The sequence below is a fragment of the Anopheles merus genome, chromosome 2R, assembly GCF_017562075.2.
Source record: "Anopheles merus strain MAF chromosome 2R, AmerM5.1, whole genome shotgun sequence".
NCBI lineage: Eukaryota > Metazoa > Arthropoda > Insecta > Diptera > Culicidae > Anopheles > Anopheles merus.
Window position 1 is genome coordinate 23953582 of NC_054082.1, and position 23565 is coordinate 23977146.

Genomic DNA, 23565 nt, shown 5'->3' on the forward strand with positions numbered 1-23565 from the left:
AGTGCCGAATCGGTTAACGGTGTCCACAATCGCGGGGAGGCTGACACACAACCTGACGACGAACGTGTCGGTGACGAAGAAGATGATGACGGAGTTGCGCAAGCCGATTTTGAGGACGAAGAAGAAGAAATCGTGGGTGCGGACGCCCACGACGATTCTTATTTGTTTCAAACGGCTGTAAGGGCATCGACGCCCAAGCGACCACAGCGAGTGTATACGTTTCGAGACGTCGAGGACAGCATCGAAACGTTTGGCGCGGAAGATGGCCACGACGTGAGAAATTGGCTATCGAATCTCGAATCCGTTTCGCGATCCGCAGGATGGGATGATGAGCAAAGGCTCATTATGTGTCGCAAAAAGATGACGGGTACAGCGAGAAAATTTGTGAATTCTTTGCGTCATGTGGGGAGTTATGCGAAGCTGAAGCGAGAATTGATCGCTGAATTTGCACCGTTTGTGCGTTCGAGCGACGTACACCGTATTCTGGCAACTCGGAAGAAAGGAACGGCCGAGACCATGAGGGAATACATTTATGAGATGCAACGAATTGCTTTCCAAATCGATCTCGATGAGCCAAGTTTGTGCGAATATATTGTGAACGGTGTGACCGATGACGATTTTTACAAATCGTTATTCTACGAGGCTCAGACGTTTTGCGATTTGAAAAACAAGCTGCAAAATTATGAGAAAGTTATAAAAGCTCGTAAAAAGAGAGTGACGGACAATGGGGAGGCTAAGCGAGCGAGTTTGCCTAGCAAGGGAGACAAAAGAACGGAGCAGCGATGCTACATTTGTGGGAACAAAGGCCACCTAGCGCGTGCGTGTGCAAATGCGCAGGGAGGTCCGAAGTGTTTTGTATGCCAAGCGTTCGGGCACAAAGCGAGTGAGTGTGCGCAAAACAAAGATGTGGTTGTCGAAGAGATAAACGTTGTGGAGGAAACAATAGCGACGATCGAAATTGTGTTGAACAAAAAAGTGGTCAATGCTTTGTTTGACAGCGGGAGTAAACGGAATCTTATGACGGAGGCTTGTCATAAGAAGATCGGGGGAAGAAAACTGAGCGATGCACTGATGTGTTTTCGTGGGTTTGGCGGTCTGAAAACAAAGGCTCTTGGTGTGTTTTCGACAGACGTCGAGATTGACAATACAGGGTTTTCGAGGATTATATAGACATGTTCAGCGAGTTGTAGATTCGTTCAGGCATATAATAGACTCTTTCAGCGAGATATAGAATTGTTCGGAAGTAGGCGTTGACATGTTCGGTTATACTGTAGAGCTGTCACTTTCGTGCCCCTTGGACTGCAGCTTTGATCGTTCTCATCAGGAGGTAAACAAACGGTTTTCGAAAAAATATGCTTTTTTCAACTAATTCATGTATTAAACAGCTTGAGGAATGATTATTAGCTATTTTAAGGATATTTAAGAATGAAAAATTGAATGCTGCGGCACAGGGTGTAAACAAAACAAATGACAACACTACAGAATCGCTGAACATGTCAACCCCTACTTCCGAACAATTCTATATCTCGCTGAAAGAGTCTATTATATGCCTGAACGATTCTACAATTCGCTGAACATGTCTATATAATCCCCGAAAACCCTGTAATGTGTTCAAAGGGGTACATTTTTTTGTGGTGCCAAACAAAAGCGTGTCGGATGAGGTGGTTTTGGGCAGGGATTCTCTGAATTATTTTGGAGTGACGATGACAACGGAGGGCGTCAAAATCAATCCGTGTGGTCCAGCGATCGAATTGCTTACAATTGTGTGTGAAAAGGAGGAAGAACTCGATGTTCCCTCCCAATTTGCGAGCGAGGTAAAAATGTTGGCTTTAGAGAATAAAACAACGAAGCGCGTGGGGGGTCAAGTAGAAAAAGAGATCATCTCACACGATGAAAAATCAGTGCGTGCTTCGCTAGTAGAGGAACAAGTGTTGGAGAGAATGATCGATGAACAGTTAACAGCGAACGTAATAATAGGAAGTGAGAATGTTTTCGCGAGTTCTATTATGTTAGTGACGAGTGAGCATTGTGGGCGAATGCAAGCAGACGACGGGAATTCTACTGAAAGGGCGGAAGCGGTGCTACGAGAATGCAACAAGCTGCAAGCGCGATCGGCGACGATTTACCGGGAAGGAGAACTGGTGAAGATCGAGCAGGAGCAGTTTGGGCGTAGACGGAAGAATGCGGCTGAATTTCTTGGGCCAAACAAGGTGATGAGTGTGCGGCCACACGATCGGTACGACTTGGTGAAAATCGATGGCGATGGGCCAAAAGGGACATCGACGGCAGCATCGCATGTGCAACCTTATCAGTGTTTGTGTTTCAGTGGAGATCCTCCGGGGCGGATGGATCTGTCGAGGAAAGGCCGTGTGAAATGGGGAAGAGTAAGGAAGCGTGCGCGAGCGACGGAATGTGCGCGAGAGGGAAAGAATAACGTGCGAGAATGAGCAAGGAAGGAGAACGCGGCTACGGCGTGTAACGCGGAGCGAGAGGGAAGATGAGCAGAAGATATAAAAGCGGTGCGCGCTTTGGGGACGAGGAGTTAGTTTGGGGAACGATACGGGAACGGTTGAATGTGAACTACGAAACGAGAAATAAATCGTGTAGAAATCTATTTTTCCGGTGTTCTTATTTACTCCCCATATTTTCAGCTAACTTCACATATATAAGGCTCGCAAAGTTTTTTTTTAATTCCAAGATTTATCGATAACTTTAAAATAAATCATTCTTGTGAAAGGTCAAAAAGGAGGACATAACATTGTCGCTTCAAGACTAATGGTGTGAAGTTACCCAGTTATCACCGCTAATAATAACTAATAACTTATGCTAATAAAAATCCATCAGCGTGGCCAAATCAAGCGCAGAGTTACTCTCATCAACAACATCCTCGAGGAAGCCCAAGAAGACCCAACAAAGGTGACTCAACCGCAGCTAAAGGTTTTTGCAAGGAAGCTCGATGTTCATTACCAAGAATACTCCACCGTGCATCGCGAAATCTTGGAATCGATTCCGTCTTCAAAACTCGACGAGCAAGATGAGATGCTAACTACATTCGATGTTCTACTCACCGAAGCCATGAACAGAATCGAGCAGCTATCTGAAGCGCGGTCGCAGCCTGTGGTCCCAGCAGATAGCACTGTTACGCAGCAATTCATAGTGCAACGACAACCACTGCGAGCGCCTATTCCCAGTTTCGACGGAAGGGTGGAGAACTGGCCAAAGTTCCAGACGATGTTTGAGAACATTGTTGCTCCGATGCCATAAGGCTGCATCATCTGGATAAGGCTTTGGTTGGAGATGCTTCTGGTAGGATCACAGCGAAGATGATCCAGGACAACAATTTCGAGCAATCGTGGAAACAACTGAAGTCCCAGTTCGAGAATCCTCGAGTCATTGTTGACACACATCTGGCTGGTCTCCTGGATTTGAAACCTGTTCTGAAAGGGAACCACAAAGAGCTGTTGGAGCTCGTGAAGACAGTTCAACGGCACGCACGTTGGCGGTTTGGAGTATCAGGACATCAAGGTCGATAAATTATCTGGTTTGCTGTTAACGAAGATCATCATTTCACGGCTACAAACTGTTCAGTCCCGACTTTTACCAAACGCTTAAGTTCTTGCAAGGCGAATGTCAGGTTCTAGAACGGTTCCAGAATCGGCCCCAAGCAACTTCCGTGAAACAAGAAAGCTCTAAACCATCATGTCCGAAATCCACAACCCAGAGGGTACATGCTGCAGCACCTACAAAAAATAGCCAGCTCTGCCTCTTTTGCAACAGGGCACATCGTCATCACGAGTGTCCCACATTTAAACAGTTCACAGTAGCACAACGCAACGCCAAGGTGAAGAAGTCGAAACTGTGTTACAACTGCATTCGATCCGGACACCGTTCCAACAACTGTTCGTCCAACAGAACGTGCATGAAATGTCAGCGGAAACACTACACATTACTACATGAGGAACCAACACAACTGCCGGCTACCCAAGCATGGATGGCAAGCCCAATCCAATCCATTGTGACGAACATTCCACACCGTCTAAACAGGTCTAGTTTCGATAAGCATACGCACTGCCCAGTACCGGAATAGCTAACGCCAAAACGGACTGCGGCTGCAGTGTGCAATAAGAGACGCGTGTCCGCGACTTTAGCGAATGGTTACCACATTTTGCCACCTTCCAAAATAACAGGGAACCGATGACAATTTGGGTTCCCACAACAAAATGCAACTTTGGCAAAACGGCTTCAGGTATCTCGGCTGATGCGAAACTAATGACATTAATAAATAGAACGCTTCGTGTCCGGAACTAAGGCAGTGATGAACGAAGAAACAAACTAAAAGGTTCTGTTCAGTGTTGACCATAATATCACAAAGGTGTTTACATATTTACACATAACATAATACACAAAGGTCTAAGATATTACATGGCGACCGTGACAGTGTGTCCACGTAAACGTGATGTCGTAAAACAGTGAAACAGTGAACACAGTGAAAAGTGAAACGTAAAACAGTTCGCAATGTGCTTTCCTCAATAATCGGGAATTTTTATAGCATAGCTGAGTTGAATATATGTTGTTCGCTGATTTTAAATCTGAGTATATGGGAAAAGTGCAAAAAAAACCCATACATAATGAGTGACTCTATCGAGGCAGATTTAGTCAAAAGTATCAATTGGGTACTTTACATAGTAAAGAATAGAATCGATAAATCTAAGCTCGAAGAGGAGGTTAAAGAGGAGCTCCACGAGACCGCAATTTCAATCCTGGTAGGCTCCATGGTAGGAGAATAGCCTGCCACTAGAAGAAATGCAACACCAGCTAGAGCGAGCACACTTACTGTGGTCAAGTGTTGTGAAATTGATCAATGGTAACGCTAAGAACATGTCAATGAAAGAATAGTGATTATAATTAAAAACCAGAAAAAACAATATAGATGTGAATAAAAAGACGTGTAAAAAATTAGTGTATGAAAATGACGCACACAGAAATGGAGAACCAATTGAACGAACTATTGGTAAGAATCAGCGAAATAAGTGACGCGAGTGAAAAAGAGCGGTGGCAACGGTACTTATCAGATTTTGATATAGAACAAGCCACTACGGACGTCAAGAAATAAGTATGACGATAAACTTTTATTTCGATGTGGAAAATTTGTGAAAAATATTTATCTTGAAAAAGAATGTTGAAAACCTGTAAAAAATAGTTATCTGTGAAGGGGATGAAATCAAAAAAAAGTGATTGTGTCAGAAAACGGTTCCTTGACGTTTAAAACGTGTCGGTCTTATAACAGGCACACCGCCGTTACAGGTGATGCCCGAGTTAACGTAATAAACACGCTTGAAAAACACAGCCATGATCACGAAGAGCATAATTGGAAGCTCTGGCAAATACTTGTTGTTGTTAAGCTCATAATAATACTCTGAAAAAAGTACAAGGCAGCAATGAGGAGACAAGCAATCCGTGCAGTGAATCTAAGAACAAGTACGCAAAACATTTAAAAATTTAAAGCGAAAAGTGATGTGATGAAAAGTGGCAAAGTTGTAATGAGTGACAAATATGATGAAACAATTCCCGACTGCAACGGAAGTTTCAAACCATTCCCGACTGCAACGGAAGTTTCAAACCATTCCTGACTGCAACGGAAGTTTCAAACCATTCCTGACTGCAACGGAAGTTAAAAAAAACCATTCCCGACTGCAACGGAAGTGCTAAAAAAAAGCAAAAAAATCCTCATCAACCGTCATCAATAAAAATGAATAGGAAATGTCAGCATCAGTAATAAGAGAAGAAATAGAATTATATATCAGGAGATAGGAGATATAAAAAGGATACACTGCTTAACAAATTAGAGCAGACTAAATCAATCTATAAAAATATAACAGATAAATTGGCAATTTTAGAGCATGCAATTTCAAGCGAAGAAATAAAATTTTTCCTAAACTGCTCAAGGAATATTTTTGGAGAGATCCACACAATCATAGCAACAAAATTAGAACAAGCATATGCACATAAAATTAGTTTACCAGCTATTGTGTATGCATTAAAATTTACATCAAAATTAAAGGCGAAAATCAATACCAAAATGGCTAAAGTAGACATTAAATTAGCAACAACCCTCATACCGATGTATGATGGGTCCCGAGAAACACTGCATTCCTTCATCGACGCTATAGAACTATTCAATTCTATCACTAACGATGAATTTGCATCAGCTACCCAAGAACAAAAAAATATGTCAGAAAATATAATTTCGCGTTTAGTCAAAACCCGACTCTCGGGTACGGTTAGATAAATAGTAAACGACCAAAATCTCTCAGAAATTATAAAAACACTCAAGCAATATTGCGTATCCACGGTTACAACTGACCAATTAATTTCCAATCTTAAATCAATACAGCCAAAAGGGAACGTAGCCGAACTTTGCGACAATATTAGCAAAATAAAAAACCAACTACGATCCCTATATATCACCGAAAACATTCCTGTAGAGACTGCAAATCGAATGGCCACAAAAGCAGGGATAGAAACTTTAATAAATAAATCAAGAAACAATGAAACGAAAATAATCCAAAAAGCAGGATCCTTCTTGAAGCTAAGCGAGGCAGTAGCAAAATTTCAGGAAAATGAGATTAATTACACACCAGCGCAGGTGCTCTACGCAAAGCCACAATACTTCAATCAAAACTTTCAGCAGAGAGGCAGGTACAACAGCCGATACAACGGAAGAGGAAACAATAATAGAGGAAATTTTCGAGGAAATTATCGCGGAAATTTTCGAGGAAATTTCCAAAGAAACCAATACCAAAACAACGGCCAGTATCAAAGCCAGAGATTCCAAAGAAATCAGGGCTATAGAGGTACGAGTGTGAATAACAGACCACAGTTCAACGCTTACCTACAAGAATCAAGGCCAGTTGAAGCCTCAAACCAACAAAATGACACGAATATTTTTTTAGAAACCACACCAAAGTAGTATACACCATAAACGGAACCACTGACAACTACGTACTACTCAGGAGTGATATGTCGACGAGCGCGCTATCACTGATGGTAGACAGTGGTTCAGATATATCAATAATCAAAATGAACAGTATCAAAAACAACAAAGCATACAACCCTAACGAACAAAGCTACATACAAGGCATTGGGAAAGGGTCGTTTACAACAATAGGAACAACAAACGGCTTTCTACAAATAGGTGGATATAACATTGCTGAAACTTTTCATATAGTTGACGAAAATTTCCCAATACAGGCATACTTGGATGGCATACTTAGCAGAGATTTTGTTGAAAACAATAATTCTCACATAGACTATGAATCATGGCTTCTTCACATTAAGATAAATTTTGAAAGAATTTCTATTCCTATCGCGAACAACAAAACAAATAAAATAATTATCCCTGCTAGATGTGAAAGCATAAAATACATAAATAAAATCAAAATAGATGAGGATAGTGTAATACTATCTCAAGGGATAGCCCCCAGAATTTTCTGTGCTAACTCTATCATAAATATAAACCGTCCATTTGTGAAGTTCATCAATACAACCGAAAATGATTTCGTATTACCTAAATCGAAACAAACTAAAAGGTTCTGTTCAGTGTTGACCATAATATCACAAAGGTGTTTACATATTTACACATAACAAAATACACAAAGGTCTAAGATATCACACCATGCAGTTTGAGCAGCAGGCTCAATCATCTAATCACCCAACGTCAAACATCGCCGTTCCATACAGCCGATCGTTAGAACAAAGGACGACCATGCTTATGACCGCTCTCGTGAACCTGAGAGACGAATCCAACAGGACGATTCCCTGTCATGCGCTGTTGGATTGCGGCTCACAGGTGAGCTTCATCTCGAAGGCGATGGCCTCTACAAGCTTCAGCTATTTTCCACCGGTTGTTTTCCGCGAGGTTGAGACCTCTACAAGCCTCCACTCTTTAGCTTGTAGCGACTAGACCGCCATCTGGCGCTAGATTCACCGAGCGATCTTGACAATCATGGGACAAGGACACGGATCTCCGCGGAGCACACTCACCAGGCACACGAACTTGTCAAGGTGACGTTCGCCGCATGTCCGGCACTTCACTTCCTACTGTCATTGAGCACACTTTTTCTTCTGTCCGCGATCGGACGTCCTCAACCGTTCCCGAAAAATCGATTTAAATAAATTCGTCGTTGTGTACTCACGACACTAAACGCGTTCGCGACTTAAAATAAGGGACCAAAAGTAGATCCGAACTAAAGCGCCCCTAAAGGTCCGAAAACCAAAACGGGCCTAAAACGGTGGAATGTTGTTGGAGCTAAAGCAGGGAAGTACTGCTTGTGCACTGGCACCAAATGTCAAAGAGAGCATCACGGACAAAGCGTCTGTCAGAACGTAGGCCCCATCAAGGATGATAGAGATCATGCATCGCGACGATCAATAAAGTGTTACTTGTCTTAAACCGAATAAAAACCTCCGCATTTGGTGTCAGAAGTGGGATGAACATCCAGACAAGAGTGGTTTTACGTGTAGCTTGTGGGATGAAAATCCAAAAAAGAATGATTTAACCCTAGTTTGTGGGATGTAAATCAAAAGTGCACGTTGAGTGTATTGATCGAAGAAAATCAATTGAAGTGAGAGAAAAGTGATCCCGTGACTAATTGATTTGGTGATCAGAGTTAGACTCAACTTTCTGTTCAGTGGAGTGAAAGTCAGTTAAGGTGAAGGAAAAGTTATCCAGTGACCAATTGACTTAGCTCGATTTGGCTGGAGTCTAGAGTCCCTCCGGAACGCCACAAAGGATCGACAGCACGATTTGTGTACGTGTTCGGATTAATAGAAGGTTGCTGGTAGGCCGTTCCCGCTGCTGAAGGGCTGTGTTTCTGCCTCCCTCCGGAACGTCACAAAGGATCGACAGCACGATTTGTGTACGTGTTCGGATTAATGAAAGGTTGCTGGTAGCTGGTAGGTAGAGAATAGTGAGGTATTTGCCCTTAAGAAAGAGGTTCATGAATTAAAAGGCTTAATGGAACAGATGCGAATTTCTCGCGGCCGTGAACGATCGATTGAACGAAATCGGATGCGCAATCGTAGTGCTTCTCGCGGCAAAGTAGGAACACCTAAAAAGCCTTTTTGTTGGTATCACTATAAGTTTGGCAGTAAATTAAAGGTTCACAGTTGTGTTACACTTTAAACTCAAACTGATCCCTTAGTAAGGACGGGTGAAACCATCTTGAAACGGCGTGAGCGCTAATGAGTGATTTGTCCCCGTCCTAATAAAACCTGGCGAGTCTTGAGTAGCGCTCTGCGTTTGTTGTCGGCCTAGCAAACCGACAACTATAGGTGCAGCTGAGCCCTGCCTGGCCCTGAGCTCACACCTCATAAGGGTAGTTAGCCAACCCTCGCGTGGAGCTCCCTGATCCAAAGCCAACCAGGGGGCATCAACATGGGGACTATAGTGTCGAACAAAGATAGCGGATTGAAGTTTGGACCCAATAGACATGGAAGTCAGAAAACCAAAGTCCAAGAAAAGTGTGGAGGATGAAGAGCGTGAGCGACTCATTGATAAGTTCATATCGAAGCTCAAAAAGACCTACAACAAAGGCTCTAAGTCACAGGAGGATGGAGTACCTCCAAAGGTCTCGCATAAAACTCAGCTAAAGGGTTTCAAACACTACGCTAACAATATGGCGATTGAGGATCTGCATGACGGCATGATCGCTCAAATGGTGGAGTTTATGGAGTCATTGTTCAAGGAGATGAGCGAGTTGAAGAAGCAACTTAAGCAGAGGCAAACCCGGCAAACCGAAGTGCAAACGGCACAACCAATCGAGCTGGCAGAAGACGCTCCTTTTGTGACTCAAACACAAAAAAGGTCGAGTACCGAAGGAGGCTCACAAGCAAGAGACCAATGCGCGTCCAATGTCCGCGCAGAGAGAGACCCCGAAGACCAGTGAGGGTCAAAACAAGAGACCCAGGAAGAAGAAAAAGAGACCACAAGTAAGACCCGAAGCGGTGGTCATCGAGAAATGTGAAAACATCGATCTGGTGAACGTTCTCAAAAAGCTCACCCACGACGAATCTCTCAAAGATGCCGGCGATCGGGTTGCCAAGGTGCGGAGAACGCAAAATGGTGACATGCTGCTGGTGTTGAAGAGAGGCAAAGAAGCGATGCAGGTGGAAGCAGACATCAAAAATTTCTTGAAGGACAAGGCGAATGTCAGATCACTTGCGCCCACAGTGATGATCGAAATCACTCACTTAGACGAGATAACCGTTGCTGAGGAGATAGCCGAAGCCCTCAAGCAACAGCTGGCGATCGAAGTTGACCACAAGGACATAAAAGTCCGAGACGGAAGAGCAAAAGGCACACAAAAAGCAACATTCAGGGTGCCTTTGTCAGCGAAAGACCGTGTCCTTAACCCGGGGAAGCTGAAATTTGGTTGGTGTGTATGCAGCATGAGAGAGGATATAGCCCCGCTAAAGTGATATAAATGCTGGAAAGTGGGCCACAAGGGCTTCGAATGCACAGGCCAGGATCGCAGCAAGCTCTGCATCAAATGTGGTCAGGAAGGTCACAAGATCTGCGAGTGTGTAAACGCTATGGCGTGTCTGGATTGCCGTGGGGAGATGGTAGAACCCCACTTCACAGGCAGCTTCAAGTGCCCCAACCGGATCGCCAGAAGACAGCATCATGGTTAAGTTGACACAAAATAACCAAAATCATTGTGGAGCGACCTTTAACTTGATGTGGCAGACCGCTCGCGAGGGAGAAGTGGATGTAGTTATTGTCGCCGATCCCGTCAAAAACCAGCGGCTTAACAAATATAGTATGTTTATACATAAGAGTTAGGATCTGCGGATGAGGATATTCGCAATGCTATAATTAGCGAATATAATGATAATTAGCGAATTTAACCATAATCAGAGAAATGCTTCGATTAGAGTGCCATAAATTGGCGGCCATCAACGCGTTGGTTGGTGTGCGTGAGAGGGCAACAGACAAAGGTGATCGCCCGAACAGCGGGAACCTTCTTCCACGAACGGCAACGGCAGCGATCGGACGCGCGCGCAATCCGCCTAGTTTTTAAGTTATTCGTTATAATAAACTTATGTGTACAAAAATACCGCAACGTCCAACCCTAGACTGATCATAGTATACAGCGAAGACCAGTTAACAGCAATCGTTACATGTGGAAACTTTCCTATACAGAAGATTGTCAACAAGGCATCGAGATGTATGGTAGCAGTAGAGGTGGGAGGCATTCTCGTCGCAAGTGCTTACGCCCCACCAAGCTGGACTATGCAAGAATTCGAGCAACTGCTAGACAATATTGTTCTGACCGTCAGAGGATCATCGAAATTTATTGTGGCAGGAGACTTCAACGCATGGTCGGCAAGCTGGACAAACACCCTTGGAGCTAGAGGAGAGCCACAGCGCTTGAGAGGAGATACATTACTAGCAGAATTCGCCGGATTAGAGATGGTGATAATGAACAACGGTCAAGACACCTTCGTTACGCCAGGAAGGAAGTCAGCAATTGGCCTAACGTTCGTGAGTTGATCTCTAATGGAGACAACAACATGGGAAGTATTGCCCCACTATTTGAATTCAGACCATAAAGGTATCCTCATCACCATTGGCCAAGAACAAGTTCATAGTCTCCGAGGCAATGCAAAGAAAGGGTGGAAGACCACCCTTTTCGACAAGGAACTATTCGCTGCGGCATTAGACAGAGTCCTGCAAGAGATGAGAGTTAACACGCCCGATGACCTGGTCAAAGCCCTAGATAAAGCCTGCGATGCTACCATGTCCAGGCTCAAGAAAACTTGCAAGTGGAGGCGTCTATTGGTGGACGTCCACGATAGCAGATCTGCGAAGAAATGCAAGGCCGCAAGCAGAGTTGCCCAAAGGGCTTACGGCACTCCTGAATTCCCAGAACGCAGAAGGGAATATAAGCTTGCAAGAAATGCGTTGAAGAGAGAAATTAAGCGGACCAACAAAGCGACTTGGTATAGACTTGTCAACATGTCTGACACCATCCTTTACGGCGAGGTCTACGTTATCTTGAAGCGCATGGTTGGAGGCAATAGAGTGCCCAAAGAGCTGGACCCTGAAAAACTCAAAACCATCATAGATCCTAAAAGTATAGCACGGTTGATCTACCCGTCGCGTACGAACCGAACGTTACATGGCGACCGTGATAGTTTGCATCGCCGCAAACTAGACAAACGCGACCAGTACGTATTGTGAATTGGTGACAGTGATTGCGATATAATGGGCAGTGGTAACGCTAAACCAGAGACGAAAGAAAAAGGAAATGAAGATCTTACAATTATTCAAACACAGAACATACACACAGAGCAACATTTATCGCAAGATGTTAAAATTAACATCCTCATAATGCAATCGCTCATAAGAGGAAGTAGAATCGGAAAATGAATAAACTGAATTAGAAGAAAAATATTCAGGGGCTGCCGGCTGGACGGCACAAAGGAATGGCGCTAGTGGTAGGGAGAGAGTGATAACGGTGGCGAGATCAGGAGAGCGAGAGGGAATTAGGAACGAATTGCGAGAGAGAGAACGCGCAGCGGGATCGGGAGCGCTGGATAAGCGTGGGGAGTTGAATTCGGACCGCGAAGCGAGTAGCTTGGTGAACTGAAGTGATCAATAAAATGTTACTTGTCTTAAACTGAATAAAAACCTCCACATAAATAATATGAGGAAATGTGATTGTAGAAACATTGGCTAAGCACAAACCAATTGTAAAATTATTGCCTCCAAACGTAAGGAACAGTTGTCATTTCAATTGTTTAGGATAAGTTGTGTTTGAAAGTCAACTAAAAATACCCCCCTCTACAACACATATTCGACCCTTACTTATTTTCATGTAGTTTTTGTCCTGGACGTGATGGTTTCGAGATCCTTTTTGTATGAACATCCAGAAGGCACATCGCTAGCCAAACGCTCGATCAATTCTCGATTGTCAGTATGTAACCGTTTCAAAGAATCTATGGAATATACATAATATATAGCAAATCGAACGTTTGCTCGCTACTTATCTACTGAAGGACTAAAAATAAGCTAAATTAAAGTAACAGCGTTTAAATACGTACCGAAAATAGCACAGCGCAGCTTGGTTTCAGGATGCTCCAAGTGAAGAAACATGACTGACAGAATTTGTCGCAAAATGTCCTGCCAACGCTCGACAGTGTTTTGCTGTCCATCCTCTGATAAAGCCACATCTAATTGAAGACGTCCGAGACACACCGCTGCCAACTCACGAACCTCCCCGCTTGGGTCATCTAATCGCGACATGATCGGAAACGCTATAAGCTTTAGCGATTCAAAATTTAAAGCTTGAAGCCGCACGAGTGCTTTCAAACTATAGGCACGGGTAGCGATACAATTATCATCGATAAGACCGGAGAGTACGTTCAGGTAGGTTGGCAGGAGTGACATATACTGGAGAGGAGGAAAAAACAGAATAAATAAAAAAGCACATCGATACAGAATTTACACAACTCCTTACCACATTCGTATCGACCCCTTGTGCCATGGAAGCAAAGCAAGCTGTTGCCATTGCTCGCACAGATTCAGCACTTCTGCCCGCCGACCATACCAGGTGAGGTGCAATTACGGCTACAATATACAGTCACGTAAACACAGTATGAGGAATTATTTACATTCCGATGCAACAATTCAATCGACCTCATATCCACTTACCATCAGTTAAAGCTTTCAGCATGGCGATTTGATCTTCCTCTGATTGCGCGTTATGAACATTCCAAGAAAGCATTGCCTAAACGAAGGGGAATTTTTAACATTTAGTAAAACTGAAAAAATGTGCTAAACTCTAACTTAATTAAGTACACTTACCACGGAAATAGCACTGAAAAGTTTTACCTTCCCCTCAGGTGCCGCATGTGCAACAGCTTTTTGCAGAGTTTCGTTCAGGATAGTGAAATATGAATCCTAGAAATCGACATACAATAAACAATTAATACAATGCATGCCCTTAAAGTGCACAATCCCTTCTTACCTGAAATCCGCAAACAGCAACGATGCCGCACAGAAGGAGAATGCTTGTACTTGCGTCAGAATTTTCGCTCTCGAGGTGTTCTATTTTACTCAATACGCTTGCCAAATGGTGCTGATGCAAGCGATCTATGTTACTGTCCAGCAGTCCCAACACCGTCATGCCCAAATCGCGAACAGATGCTCGATCTTCTAAGCCATAGCAGAAGGCCACCACCTTTAAAGCGACAGTGTACAGGGTGCGCTCAAGGGTCAGTTGCTCACCGGCGGTACCGTCGTTCGATTCACTAACCGTAATTTCTTCCAACCTTGCAGTCAGTGCCTCTTGCTTTTGTCCGGTCGAGGCAAGGATGCTGCAAAATTCCAGCAACTCACGCTGATAGACGGCATCCCGGTGGTTATGACAAACGTCCGGATCGAGTAGCAGGGTGGCAAACTTTCGTACGTCTTTGCATTTGGCCTCGTCCTGTACACAGCTAGCAAACAGTGTACGCATACAGCGCAGCTGTCCGATTGTTGGGTAATTTTGAAATGTGGCTAACATATGCTGACTCCAAGTATCGTAGTCAAGCAAAATGCCCATCAACTCACACACACTGAGAGCCTGATAAATAATTGATAACAGACGAATATATTAATCAATGGTCTCAAAAACAATAGTCTTTGATAAAATGTTTGAAAATGAAATTTTCAGCAGAAAATATAGTGAACGAAAATGTGAAAGCTCACTGAATAAGAAACAGGTTCCTTTCTGATGCGAAACAAAGAATGAGCGGATGCTTACGATCGAATGCGACGATATATACAACCGGATATAACAAATGCTAATCTTACCTCCGAGACGATACTTTTTTCAGCGTCCATGCACGCTTTCGCTAGCACCGGATTCACCTCGAGAAAAAGCGTAGAAAACGACCGCTCGGCATGGAGCACTATCTGCTTCAGCAGCTTCGTAGCTTGAAGACGAATGTTTTCCTTCCACTCTTCCATTTCGTGCAGTACCAAATTGACCACCCGCAGACTACGCTGCACAATGGCCCGACAGGCCAGCGTAGGTCGCCGGTACCGTTCGACGGGATACCCTTGCGGGACCGTTTCGATCAAGGCAGCCTTGGAAAGTTCAGTCTCATTTTCACGATAGTACAGCTCCCCTGCTTGCTTCCAACCAGCTTCTATGTCTTCTCGTACCTGGACCGTGTCATCGCACAAGCTAAACAGAGAGCAAATTCCAATTACTCAGCATGCTATAACAGTTTCTTGTTAGCTTCATATCCTTACCAATTCAACACCAGCGGAAGGATGCGATGAAAGAACGAGTACCGATCGCGCAGCTTCTGCAGCATCAGGCACCCGACCCGACCGCACGCACGCCTTACGAAGGGCACATCGTCCATAAGCAACGGCGACACGGCCATAATGATTTCCGACACGCAGTCACCATTGGAGAGAATGTGCAGCGACAGGACACCCAGCGCTTCCACCGCGGCAATACGATTCGCCGAGTGCCGATGGGTGAGAATCGATTTGGCCGGCGCCACCAGCGCTTCGGCACGGTAGTGCAAACTCGACGTGGCCTCCGCCAGGGCGATCACGATTTCGCAGCTTTTTTTCTGTGCTGCCGGAAACGGGTCGCGCAAGCTTTTGATCAGTGTGTCAATCACACTGTCCAACACCTTCAGCAGCGGATCGCCGCTGCGGCTTCCGTCCGGGTCGCTATACTTTGCCACCAGCGTTTTCAGCTGCTCCAGCAGCTGCAACCGCACTTCCTCGCTATCTTCGATCGTTTCGGCCTGGCCGATGCGTTTTGCCAGCACCGGCACGATGCAACCGAGATAGTAATCGTTCGGAGGAAGCTTACCCAGCAAAGCGTCCATTGCCGCTACGGCAAGCGTCCGCACCGACTCGAACCGATCGCCATAGCAGCGGAGAATGTGCAGGTACGTATCGTCGAATATTCTGGGACATTCTTCGGCGATGATGGCGTCGCGGGTAAAGTCTTGCCCGAAGCTCTTCAATGCTCGCTGCCGTTCCGTTCGTTCCGGATCCTGTACAGCAGCACGGAACGTTTCCAGCCACGCGTCGTTACACTCTTCCGATGGCATTTCACAGAAATACACTGGACCACTTTGCACGAAATCGAACCGAGGAAATAATCAATGGCGAGCGGACTTAGCTTCAGCTAGTAACCGTAATAAAGCGAATAACTAACAACATTTTCAGCGGTTGCCTAAATAAACGTGGTTGCCAAGGCATGCTTGGAAACAAAAAGATCGTAGCGAAGGGGACACCGTTTGACGTTTGCGATCCAGCACAGGGTGATCCTGACATTCACGGTTGGACGCACACTAGCGCCACCATTTGGGCAGACAATTTGTTTTTATCTCAATCGCAAACAAAATAATGCTAAATTTATAATTATTGTCCCGATACAACATTTTTTTCAAACATTCATACATTAACCACATTGTGTACAAAACCATGTTGGTGAAATATATTATCCATCAGCTGTTCTTGTCGAGTCACCCGCTGTTGACACTGACCTATCGCACCCACACCGATGCACAGTCCCTTTGTTTTGTTTGTGTCATATCAGTGTGCAGCAAAGAGCGTTCCAAGAATTGGTCGACTCCCCAATGGTACGATAAAGAACGCCACGATCCACGTCCCAAGTGGTGCACAGCCCCTTTCCAAAGCACACTTTCCACCCCTCGACCGGATCCTACGGAGGAAATCCTGCGGTACTGCGGACGGGATGCCTCCTCGAAGCGCCCACGAAGAATATCCGACATGGGTAAGTGTCCGCGGTCACAGGCCGCAGTACTGTAGGGGTGGCGGACAACTTACCGCTTCTTGAAACCCAACCCCCCATCGCTAATTCCGCCCCTTTTTCCTTTGCAGGTCGGTTTTGTGTTCATTTTCAATCTGATCGTTGGCACGGGAGCCCTCGCCCTGCCGTCCGCGTTCAGCCACGCAGGATGGATCCTCGGCTCGCTGGCCATCGTGGTGCTGGCGTTCATGAGCTACGTCACGGTTACGTTCGTCATCGAGACGATGGCGTGCGCGAACGCGGTCCACAACTGGAAGCGGCTGCAGTTCATCAAGCGCGACCGCGTCATCGAGTACGACGAGGACAGCAATGTGGAGTCGCTGGTCGACCGGCCGGAGGCGAGCGATAGCGACAACGATGCCGAGCACGAACGGCTCGTCGACGATCAGCTGACCGATGCCAGCATCGAGCAGACACCGCTCAACATCATGTACTGCCGGAAGACGTACTACACCCTGTCCAGCAAGATCGAGCTGGGCGAGATGGCAAACATGTTTTTCGGCCGCACGCAACGCTTCCTGTTCTACTTCTGCTTGGCCGTCTACCTGTACGGCGATCTGAGCATTTACTCGGCGGCCGTCGCCAAAAGCCTGCGGGACGTTGCCTGTGCCCACAACCATCGCGCGAACGCCACCGACGACGATGACGGCACGGAGCGGTGCTGGCAGGACGGGCTGCTAACCCGGCTGGACGTGTATCGGCTGTGCCTGGTAGCGTTCGTGACCGTGCTCGGCCCGTTCACGTTCTTTAACGTGCAGAAAACGAAATACCTGCAACTGCTCACCGTGCTGTTCCGGTGGCTCGCCTTCAGCGTGATGATCAGCATCGCCATACACCGGCTGCTCGCACCGGTCGATTCCACCGCACTGCCGATCACGCCGAAGCGGGCCGACATTGCCGGCATCCCGTACCTGATCGGTACCTGCATCTACTCCTTCATGTGTCACCATTCGCTGCCGAGCCTGCTGACACCGATCGCCAACAAGGGCCGCCTAAAGGCGCTGGTTTCCCTCGACTACGTGCTGATCGGTGGGTTCTACCTAGCGCTCGCCCTCACCGGGATCTTTGCGTTCGCCGACATCAAGGACCTGTACACGCTGAACTTTGTGCCGAGTGCGGACCAGGCCAACGGGCTGCTGAAAGCCGTCGAGTACTTCCTCGCCCTGTTTCCGGTGTTCACACTGTCGGCCAGCTTCCCGATCGTGGCGATCACGCTGCGCAACAACCTGCAGACGCTGTTCCTCGATGCCGCCCAGCTGGAGGCGTACAATTTCTTCCTGCGCCGCGTGTTCTTCCCACTGCTCGCCATACTGCCGCCGCTGGTCGTGTGCTACTTCACCGAGAGCGTTAGCAATCTGGTCGGGTTTACGGGCTGCTACGCCGGCACCGGCATACAGTATCTGATCCCGGTGGCGCTCGTGCTTTCCGCGCGGCGCACCTGCGACAATATGATCGGCAGAGGTATTGTGAACGAGTTCCACAGCCCGTTCAAGGGTACGGTGTGGCCGATGCTGGTGATCGGGTGGACCATTGCCTGTCTGGTGCTGGTAACGATTGATCTGGTCATATGAAAGCTGGCCCAGGATGGTGGCAATCAGAGCACAGGGCAATATTAAAACAAACGCAAACTTACTGGAGACTGAGCGGTGCTGTGAGAGTGCGCGTGTGGGAACTTGGCAGTGGAATTGGGACGCACAATGTTTGGGGCGGTGGAGAAACGCACGAGCGGATGAGAAGAAAAAGCCAAGATTATTTTACTATATTTACACCATATCTTCCGGATGGCTGGCGTTAGCCGCAGTGTTTTGAGAAGAGAAGCTTGAGATTTGCCTCACAAGAGAAGCGCTCTCTAGCGATGGACTTGTATGAGATTTCCCTTTTTTCCTCCTCAATCGTACGGCTCTCAGTGTTGAACACCGATCATGTTGTATTTTAATGAAACTTTTACTACTGCCACCAAAACACCCCGACTCAAGGCATCGTGGGTTGATCTTCCTACCGATTGTGGTGTGTTGCGGAGAGAAAAGCACGCCCATATTTATCTAAGTGAGCAAAAAAAAAAGGGGGGAAATCCTGTTCACTGGGAACGAAGCTGTGGAAAGTGTGCATATTGTTCGGCGGGTACAGGAACCCCAGACCCCCGTTTTTAAATATCTAGCTAGTTGTAGTTAAAAGGTGTAAAATATATGTATACAAAACAAAACAAAAACGTTGCAGTAGTTGACCGGAACATAATTGAACACCGTTGCTTTATTCTTGCGCACATCAACTCGAACTGTGCTGCTCTCGACCACTTACTGTTTGCCTTGGGCCTGTTTTTCCAGCTTTTCCCGCTCCATGCTTTGCAGTTGCTCGAGCGTAAGTAGCGAAACGCCGAGCTGATCTTCGCGGGTGAACGGCTGTGCCATCTGTCGGAGCCAGCGTTTGGCAAGCTGTGAAGGGAAAGTGTTTAATTTTTAGCAAAAACAGTTGCGCTCCGCATGAAGAAAGCTTCTCTCTAACCTGCATCGATTCTTCCGTGCTGAGATTGCTCAAATTATCGGTCAGATGCTCCTGGATCCATTTCGGCAGCTTGCCCCGCTTGTCCTGCCGGGAGAAGCGCTTGTCCGCGAAGATCATAATACCGTAATCGGTCTTACCACTGTTTTGGGAGACAAGCAAGCAAAAAAAAAACACATTTAATGGGTACACGCATGACAAAAAGCAGGACAACAGGTGCCAGTGAAAACCTACCGAATAGCACGACCGACGCACTGTGCCGCATGCCGCAGTGCATCGAAGGTAAGAAAATCGTTCTCCCGTATCTGGAACTGATCGCGCAAATAGTCCAACCGTGCCTTCAGTATGCGCGACTGGGTGTACACGTACGGAATGCCAAACATCAGCACCGCCCGACCGAGATGGTGATCGAAATCCACACCCTCCGACACTTTGCCACGGGCGACGGCCAACAGCACGGCACCGCGGCCACACTCGCATGCCTTCACGTAGTTCATCAGCGCGTAGGACGTTTCCGCATTGTCCTGCGTTTCGATGAACAGTAGCTTGTAGCGCAGCAGCGTATCGATGATGCCCTGATCGTACCAGGACGCGACGACCGATTCCAGGTACAGGTAGGAGGTGAAGAAGCACACCACCCCGTCCGGTACGGTTTTGGCCGTCTCCACCAGCAGCTGGCCGTAATTGCGCGTCACCGCCGTATCTTCGCGCGTTTCAAAGCGCGACGAGATGGCAACCTGATCATTGCCACGCGCTACAATCTGCGGAATGGAAAGAGCAATGACAATTTAATCCCAACCCCATCCAGTGGCCATTTGTTTCGGCCCATTTGATTTACCATCGGCAGCAGGCAGGGCCGGGCGAGCGTCATCGTGAACGAGCTCATCACGACCGGCTCGAAGTCCAGTATCTTCGGGTACATGTCCATCGGGGACAGCGTGCCGGACGTGATGACCACGCTCTGGAACCGCTGGAAGATCGGTTTCATCGCGATCGACGAATCGAGACAGCTAAAGTGCATGATCGGATTCGACACGGTGGGCGTTTTGTCGTCGAACGGCTCGATGATGATGGTAAAGCCCTTCGTGTACGTCGACACGAGCGTCGCGAACGAGGTAATGACCGACAGTGGGCCGTACTCGCTCAGGTCCGTGATTTCCAGCGTGCGCAGCAGCGACTGCAACCGATCGGCACAGAAGCGCAACGGTTTCCGCTCGATGCACACCTTCTGCTGTACGTCGCGCAAAAACCCGGCCGGACTTTCCTGCACCACGTGCTGGACGCGCAGCCGCGATTTGATGTACTCGATGAAGCGCTTCAGAAAGGACAGGAAGTGATCCGCATTGCGTATGTTGCCCGGCACGACCTCTTTGATGACCTCGTTCGGCAACACCGGATTCGCCAGCACCATGTCGGTTTCGCGGGCGAACGACGCATCCTTCAAACCCTGCACCAGCCGGACGTACTCTTCGTTGAGGCGACGCTTGTCGTCTTCCTTCAGTCTGCAAGCGGAAGAAAACAGCTTCATCAGAACATGCTCTTCAGAATGCTGCAGCAACATGAAAACATCGCAAATCGCGCTTACTCGGCCACTTTCTTCTCCAGGTTGTGTATACCGGTCGTGCTGCGCTCGATCAGCCGCCGGTTGATCTTTACGCTCATCGAGTCCACGCACACGTTGTCGATGTTGTGCGCTTCGTCGCACACGACGACCGATTCGCGGGCCAGCTCCTTCGAGACCACCTCCGCCACCTTCGGATCGAGCAGGTAGTAGTAGCTGTACACGACCACGTGCGCCTGGTTGATGGCAAAGCGGGACAGAAAGTACGGACACCAGTTCCGCTCCCGGCCGAACTCTTTCAGATCATCGATCGAGTAAACGCCCGGCGGTAGCATGTTTTCTTTGCCCTCCGCCTGGAAACCCTCGTAATACTGGCACACCGGTGCCGACTCGTCGTGAGCCGCCCGTTCGCGCACGTAGCTCGCGGTCATGCCGTAGCACCGTGCGTCAACAATCTTGCCCTCCCGTTCGCGGCTCACCTCTGGATGAATGCACATGTTTTTGCGCGAGCTAAGCACCAGCCCGGTAATGTTCGGCATTGCGCCCGTCTGCTTTTCGTAGTAGTTCATCAGATGCTTCAGCTCGGCAATGACCTTCTCAATCTCGGGCACCGTACGCGAGCAGTAGATCAGCTTGCGCACGACGTGCGGGTTCTCCAGAATGTACGCCACGATCAGCGAGAGCAGGGTGGTGGTTTTGCCCGTCCCCGAGGGCATTTCCAGCAGACAGTGGCCCTTCGCATCGAACGTACGCTTCAGCTCGAGCATGTAAGCGTACTGCTCCGGGTAGATGTACTCGTACGGGAAGTACACCAGCAATCCGTCAACGCTGATCCTGTGGACGCAAGGTACCGGGGTTAGGGGAGTGCAATTGGCCCATTTTGTTTGTATTCTTACCTCATTTTGTAGCAATTATTTCATTCGTGTGATGCAAACGAAGGTGCGATGCACGCGCGCCGGTTGCAGAATGGGTTGTTGTTGTTTATGCGGTAAAAGTCAGGCACAGCCCTCTACGTTACGCTAGCGTTACGCGTAACGCCTCTTTATCTCAAACCCAAGCAGCATTTTTTAAACGCCTGTTTTAACCCTCGTGGATGAACAAGTTGATAGATATTAATGTCTAAGGCCGCAAATACACGACGCGCGTTTCCGCGCCCGCGGAAACGCGTATAACAATCCAGCCATAGAAATGAAATGTCATTCGAACGCGCTACCGCGGAAACGCAGAGATGTTCATGCTGGATATCTCTGCGGAACTGTTATACGCGTTTGAACGTGCCTGCGGAAACGCGTATAACAATCCAGCCATAGAAATGAAATGTCATTCGAACGCGCTACCGCGGAAACGCAGAGATGTTCATGCTGGATATCTCTGCGGAACTGTTATACGCGTTTGAACGTGCCCGCGGAAACGCGTATAACAATCCAGCCATAGAAATGAAATGTCATTCGAACGCGCTACCGCGGAAACGCAGAGATGCTCTTGCTGGATATCTCTGCAGAACTGTTATACGGGTTTGAACGCGCCCGCGGAAACGCGCGTCGTGTATTTGCGGACTAATAATCTAAACCTTATAAATGTTCAGCAATTATTCATAAGGTTATATTCATTGAAAATTCATTAGAAACATGTATTTATACGACCATTACCTTATTACATTTAATATCCATTAGTGCTATTTCTTAGGCACCTTTTGGTAAAACTATGATATTGAAATCATAATCAATGTGTAAATGTATTTATTAACCTAATGGATAAGAGTGCCTTTAAACTAAATGTAATTATGAATTAAAATGGCCACAAACGTAGATTTCATAAAAAATAAATGTATCTCAAATATTTAACTTAACTAAATATATTTTACACATTTTTTAATTTTCTACTTATTGAAAAGATTACTCCAATTTAAAACATCAAGAGTTTTTAGATTTGTTTTTGACTATTTTTCATAAACCATATATATAACCTGTGTTTCAGAATTAAATCTCCTTCATGTTGGCTAATCTTTAAACATTTTTTTTATTGGCATCGCAGTTGAAAATATTTTTTATTTAAATGTACTCTGGTCGGTCGCGTGGATGACAAAACTATAATAAAAATGGTGCTTGGGAATGTTTCAAGCCATTGCAACGGGTTGTTTACGTTCGCTCCGTAAAAGAATCGCGCCAGTAATTTAAAAATTAAACTTTATCGTGCAATCTAGCGCACACACACAGCAGAGAAAGCAGATTTCACCGAAAATGACCGAACAGGCGGCACGGCTACAAACACACAACCAGGAGATGGTAAAGTGCCTCAACCAGCTTCGCAGCCAGCAAACGGCACTGGAGGAAAAGATCGCCGCACAGGAAAAGAAGAAGGACTCGCTGAGCAAGGAGATGGAGAAGCTGCAGCGCACACTGGAGCAGCTGGAAACGTCCATCGCGGAGGATACGAAGGCGCTGAACGATTGTTCGAAACGGCTCACGGAAACGGAGAATGGCTATGCGAAGGTGGTGGACACGCTGCAGCTGCTGCTAATGTCCGCCAAGGAGAAGGTCAACACCACTACCCCAACTTCCCGGAGCGTCTACAACGAGAGCAGCAAACACTCGAGCTAGGAACACAAATACACCAAAAACAATGCAAACAGCGCTGTTTAAGTTTAAA

The 23565-nt window shown here is 46.8% G+C and overlaps 4 protein-coding genes and 1 pseudogene across 8 annotated transcripts in view; 3 read left to right on the top strand and 2 right to left on the bottom strand.

The window, feature by feature from the left end:
• The window catches only part of LOC121590599 (dynein assembly factor 5, axonemal), a 45237-nt gene extending 28931 nt beyond the window's left edge, over positions 1-16306 (bottom strand). For 3 of the 5 annotated variants that reach the window (XR_006004436.1, XM_041910407.1, XM_041910404.1), the window contains exons 1-8: positions 15308-16306; positions 14864-15239; positions 14034-14633; positions 13871-13966; positions 13718-13793; positions 13524-13633; positions 13108-13456; positions 12872-13002 (exon numbers count right to left, since the gene is read on the bottom strand). Coding sequence is in view for 4 of the 5 variants with exons in the window: in XM_041910407.1 (XP_041766341.1) it covers positions 12878-13002; positions 13108-13456; positions 13524-13633; positions 13718-13793; positions 13871-13966; positions 14034-14633; positions 14864-15239; positions 15308-16131 (2556 nt within the window). In the remaining variant the exon portion in view is untranslated. Of the gene's footprint in view, positions 1-2598; positions 3438-12721; positions 13003-13107; positions 13457-13523; positions 13634-13717; positions 13794-13870; positions 13967-14033; positions 14634-14863; positions 15240-15307 lie in introns of those variants that run through there. The other 2 variants (XM_041910406.1, XM_041910405.1) reach the window with 2 other exon arrangements.
• On the top strand, positions 9492-12244 carry LOC121590458 (annotated as a pseudogene).
• A 285-nt stretch (positions 16307-16591) lies between the features above and the next one.
• Positions 16592-18907, top strand: LOC121589048 (transmembrane protein 104 homolog). Its single transcript, XM_041907616.1, has 2 exons — positions 16592-16820; positions 16928-18907. Exons 1-2 carry the CDS (start codon positions 16782-16784, stop codon positions 18425-18427), a joined length of 1539 nt encoding a protein of 512 aa, XP_041763550.1. The 5' UTR covers positions 16592-16781; the 3' UTR covers positions 18428-18907.
• Positions 18908-19076: 169 nt separating this feature from the next.
• Positions 19077-21923, bottom strand: LOC121589047 (general transcription and DNA repair factor IIH helicase subunit XPD). The gene is made up of 6 exons (XM_041907615.1): positions 21813-21923; positions 20941-21750; positions 20194-20857; positions 19590-20116; positions 19359-19497; positions 19077-19288 (listed from the first exon to the last, which is right to left on the bottom strand). Exons 1-6 carry the CDS (start codon positions 21815-21817, stop codon positions 19151-19153), a joined length of 2283 nt encoding a protein of 760 aa, XP_041763549.1. The 5' UTR covers positions 21818-21923; the 3' UTR covers positions 19077-19150.
• Positions 21924-23032: 1109 nt separating this feature from the next.
• On the top strand, positions 23033-23565 carry LOC121603509 (13 kDa deflagellation-inducible protein-like). The gene has a single exon (XM_041932338.1). The coding sequence runs from the start codon at positions 23157-23159 to the stop codon at positions 23514-23516; it is 360 nt and encodes a 119-aa protein (XP_041788272.1). The 5' UTR covers positions 23033-23156; the 3' UTR covers positions 23517-23565.

Coding starts and splice junctions, on each gene's coding strand:
- LOC121589048 (XM_041907616.1), top strand. CDS start 16,782: ATGCCTCCTCGAAGCGCCCACGAAGAATATCCGACATGG. Junction 16,821..16,927: donor ACGAAGAATATCCGACATGG/GTAAGTGTCCGC, acceptor TTTCCTTTGCAG/GTCGGTTTTGTGTTCATTTT.
- LOC121603509 (XM_041932338.1), top strand. CDS start 23,157: ATGACCGAACAGGCGGCACGGCTACAAACACACAACCAGGAGATGGTA.
- LOC121589047 (XM_041907615.1), bottom strand. Junction 20,858..20,940: donor CTGGAGAAGAAAGTGGCCGA/GTAAGCGCGATT, acceptor TTCCGCTTGCAG/ACTGAAGGAAGACGACAAGC. Junction 20,117..20,193: donor GGCCCTGCCTGCTGCCGATG/GTAAATCAAATG, acceptor TCCATTCCGCAG/ATTGTAGCGCGTGGCAATGA.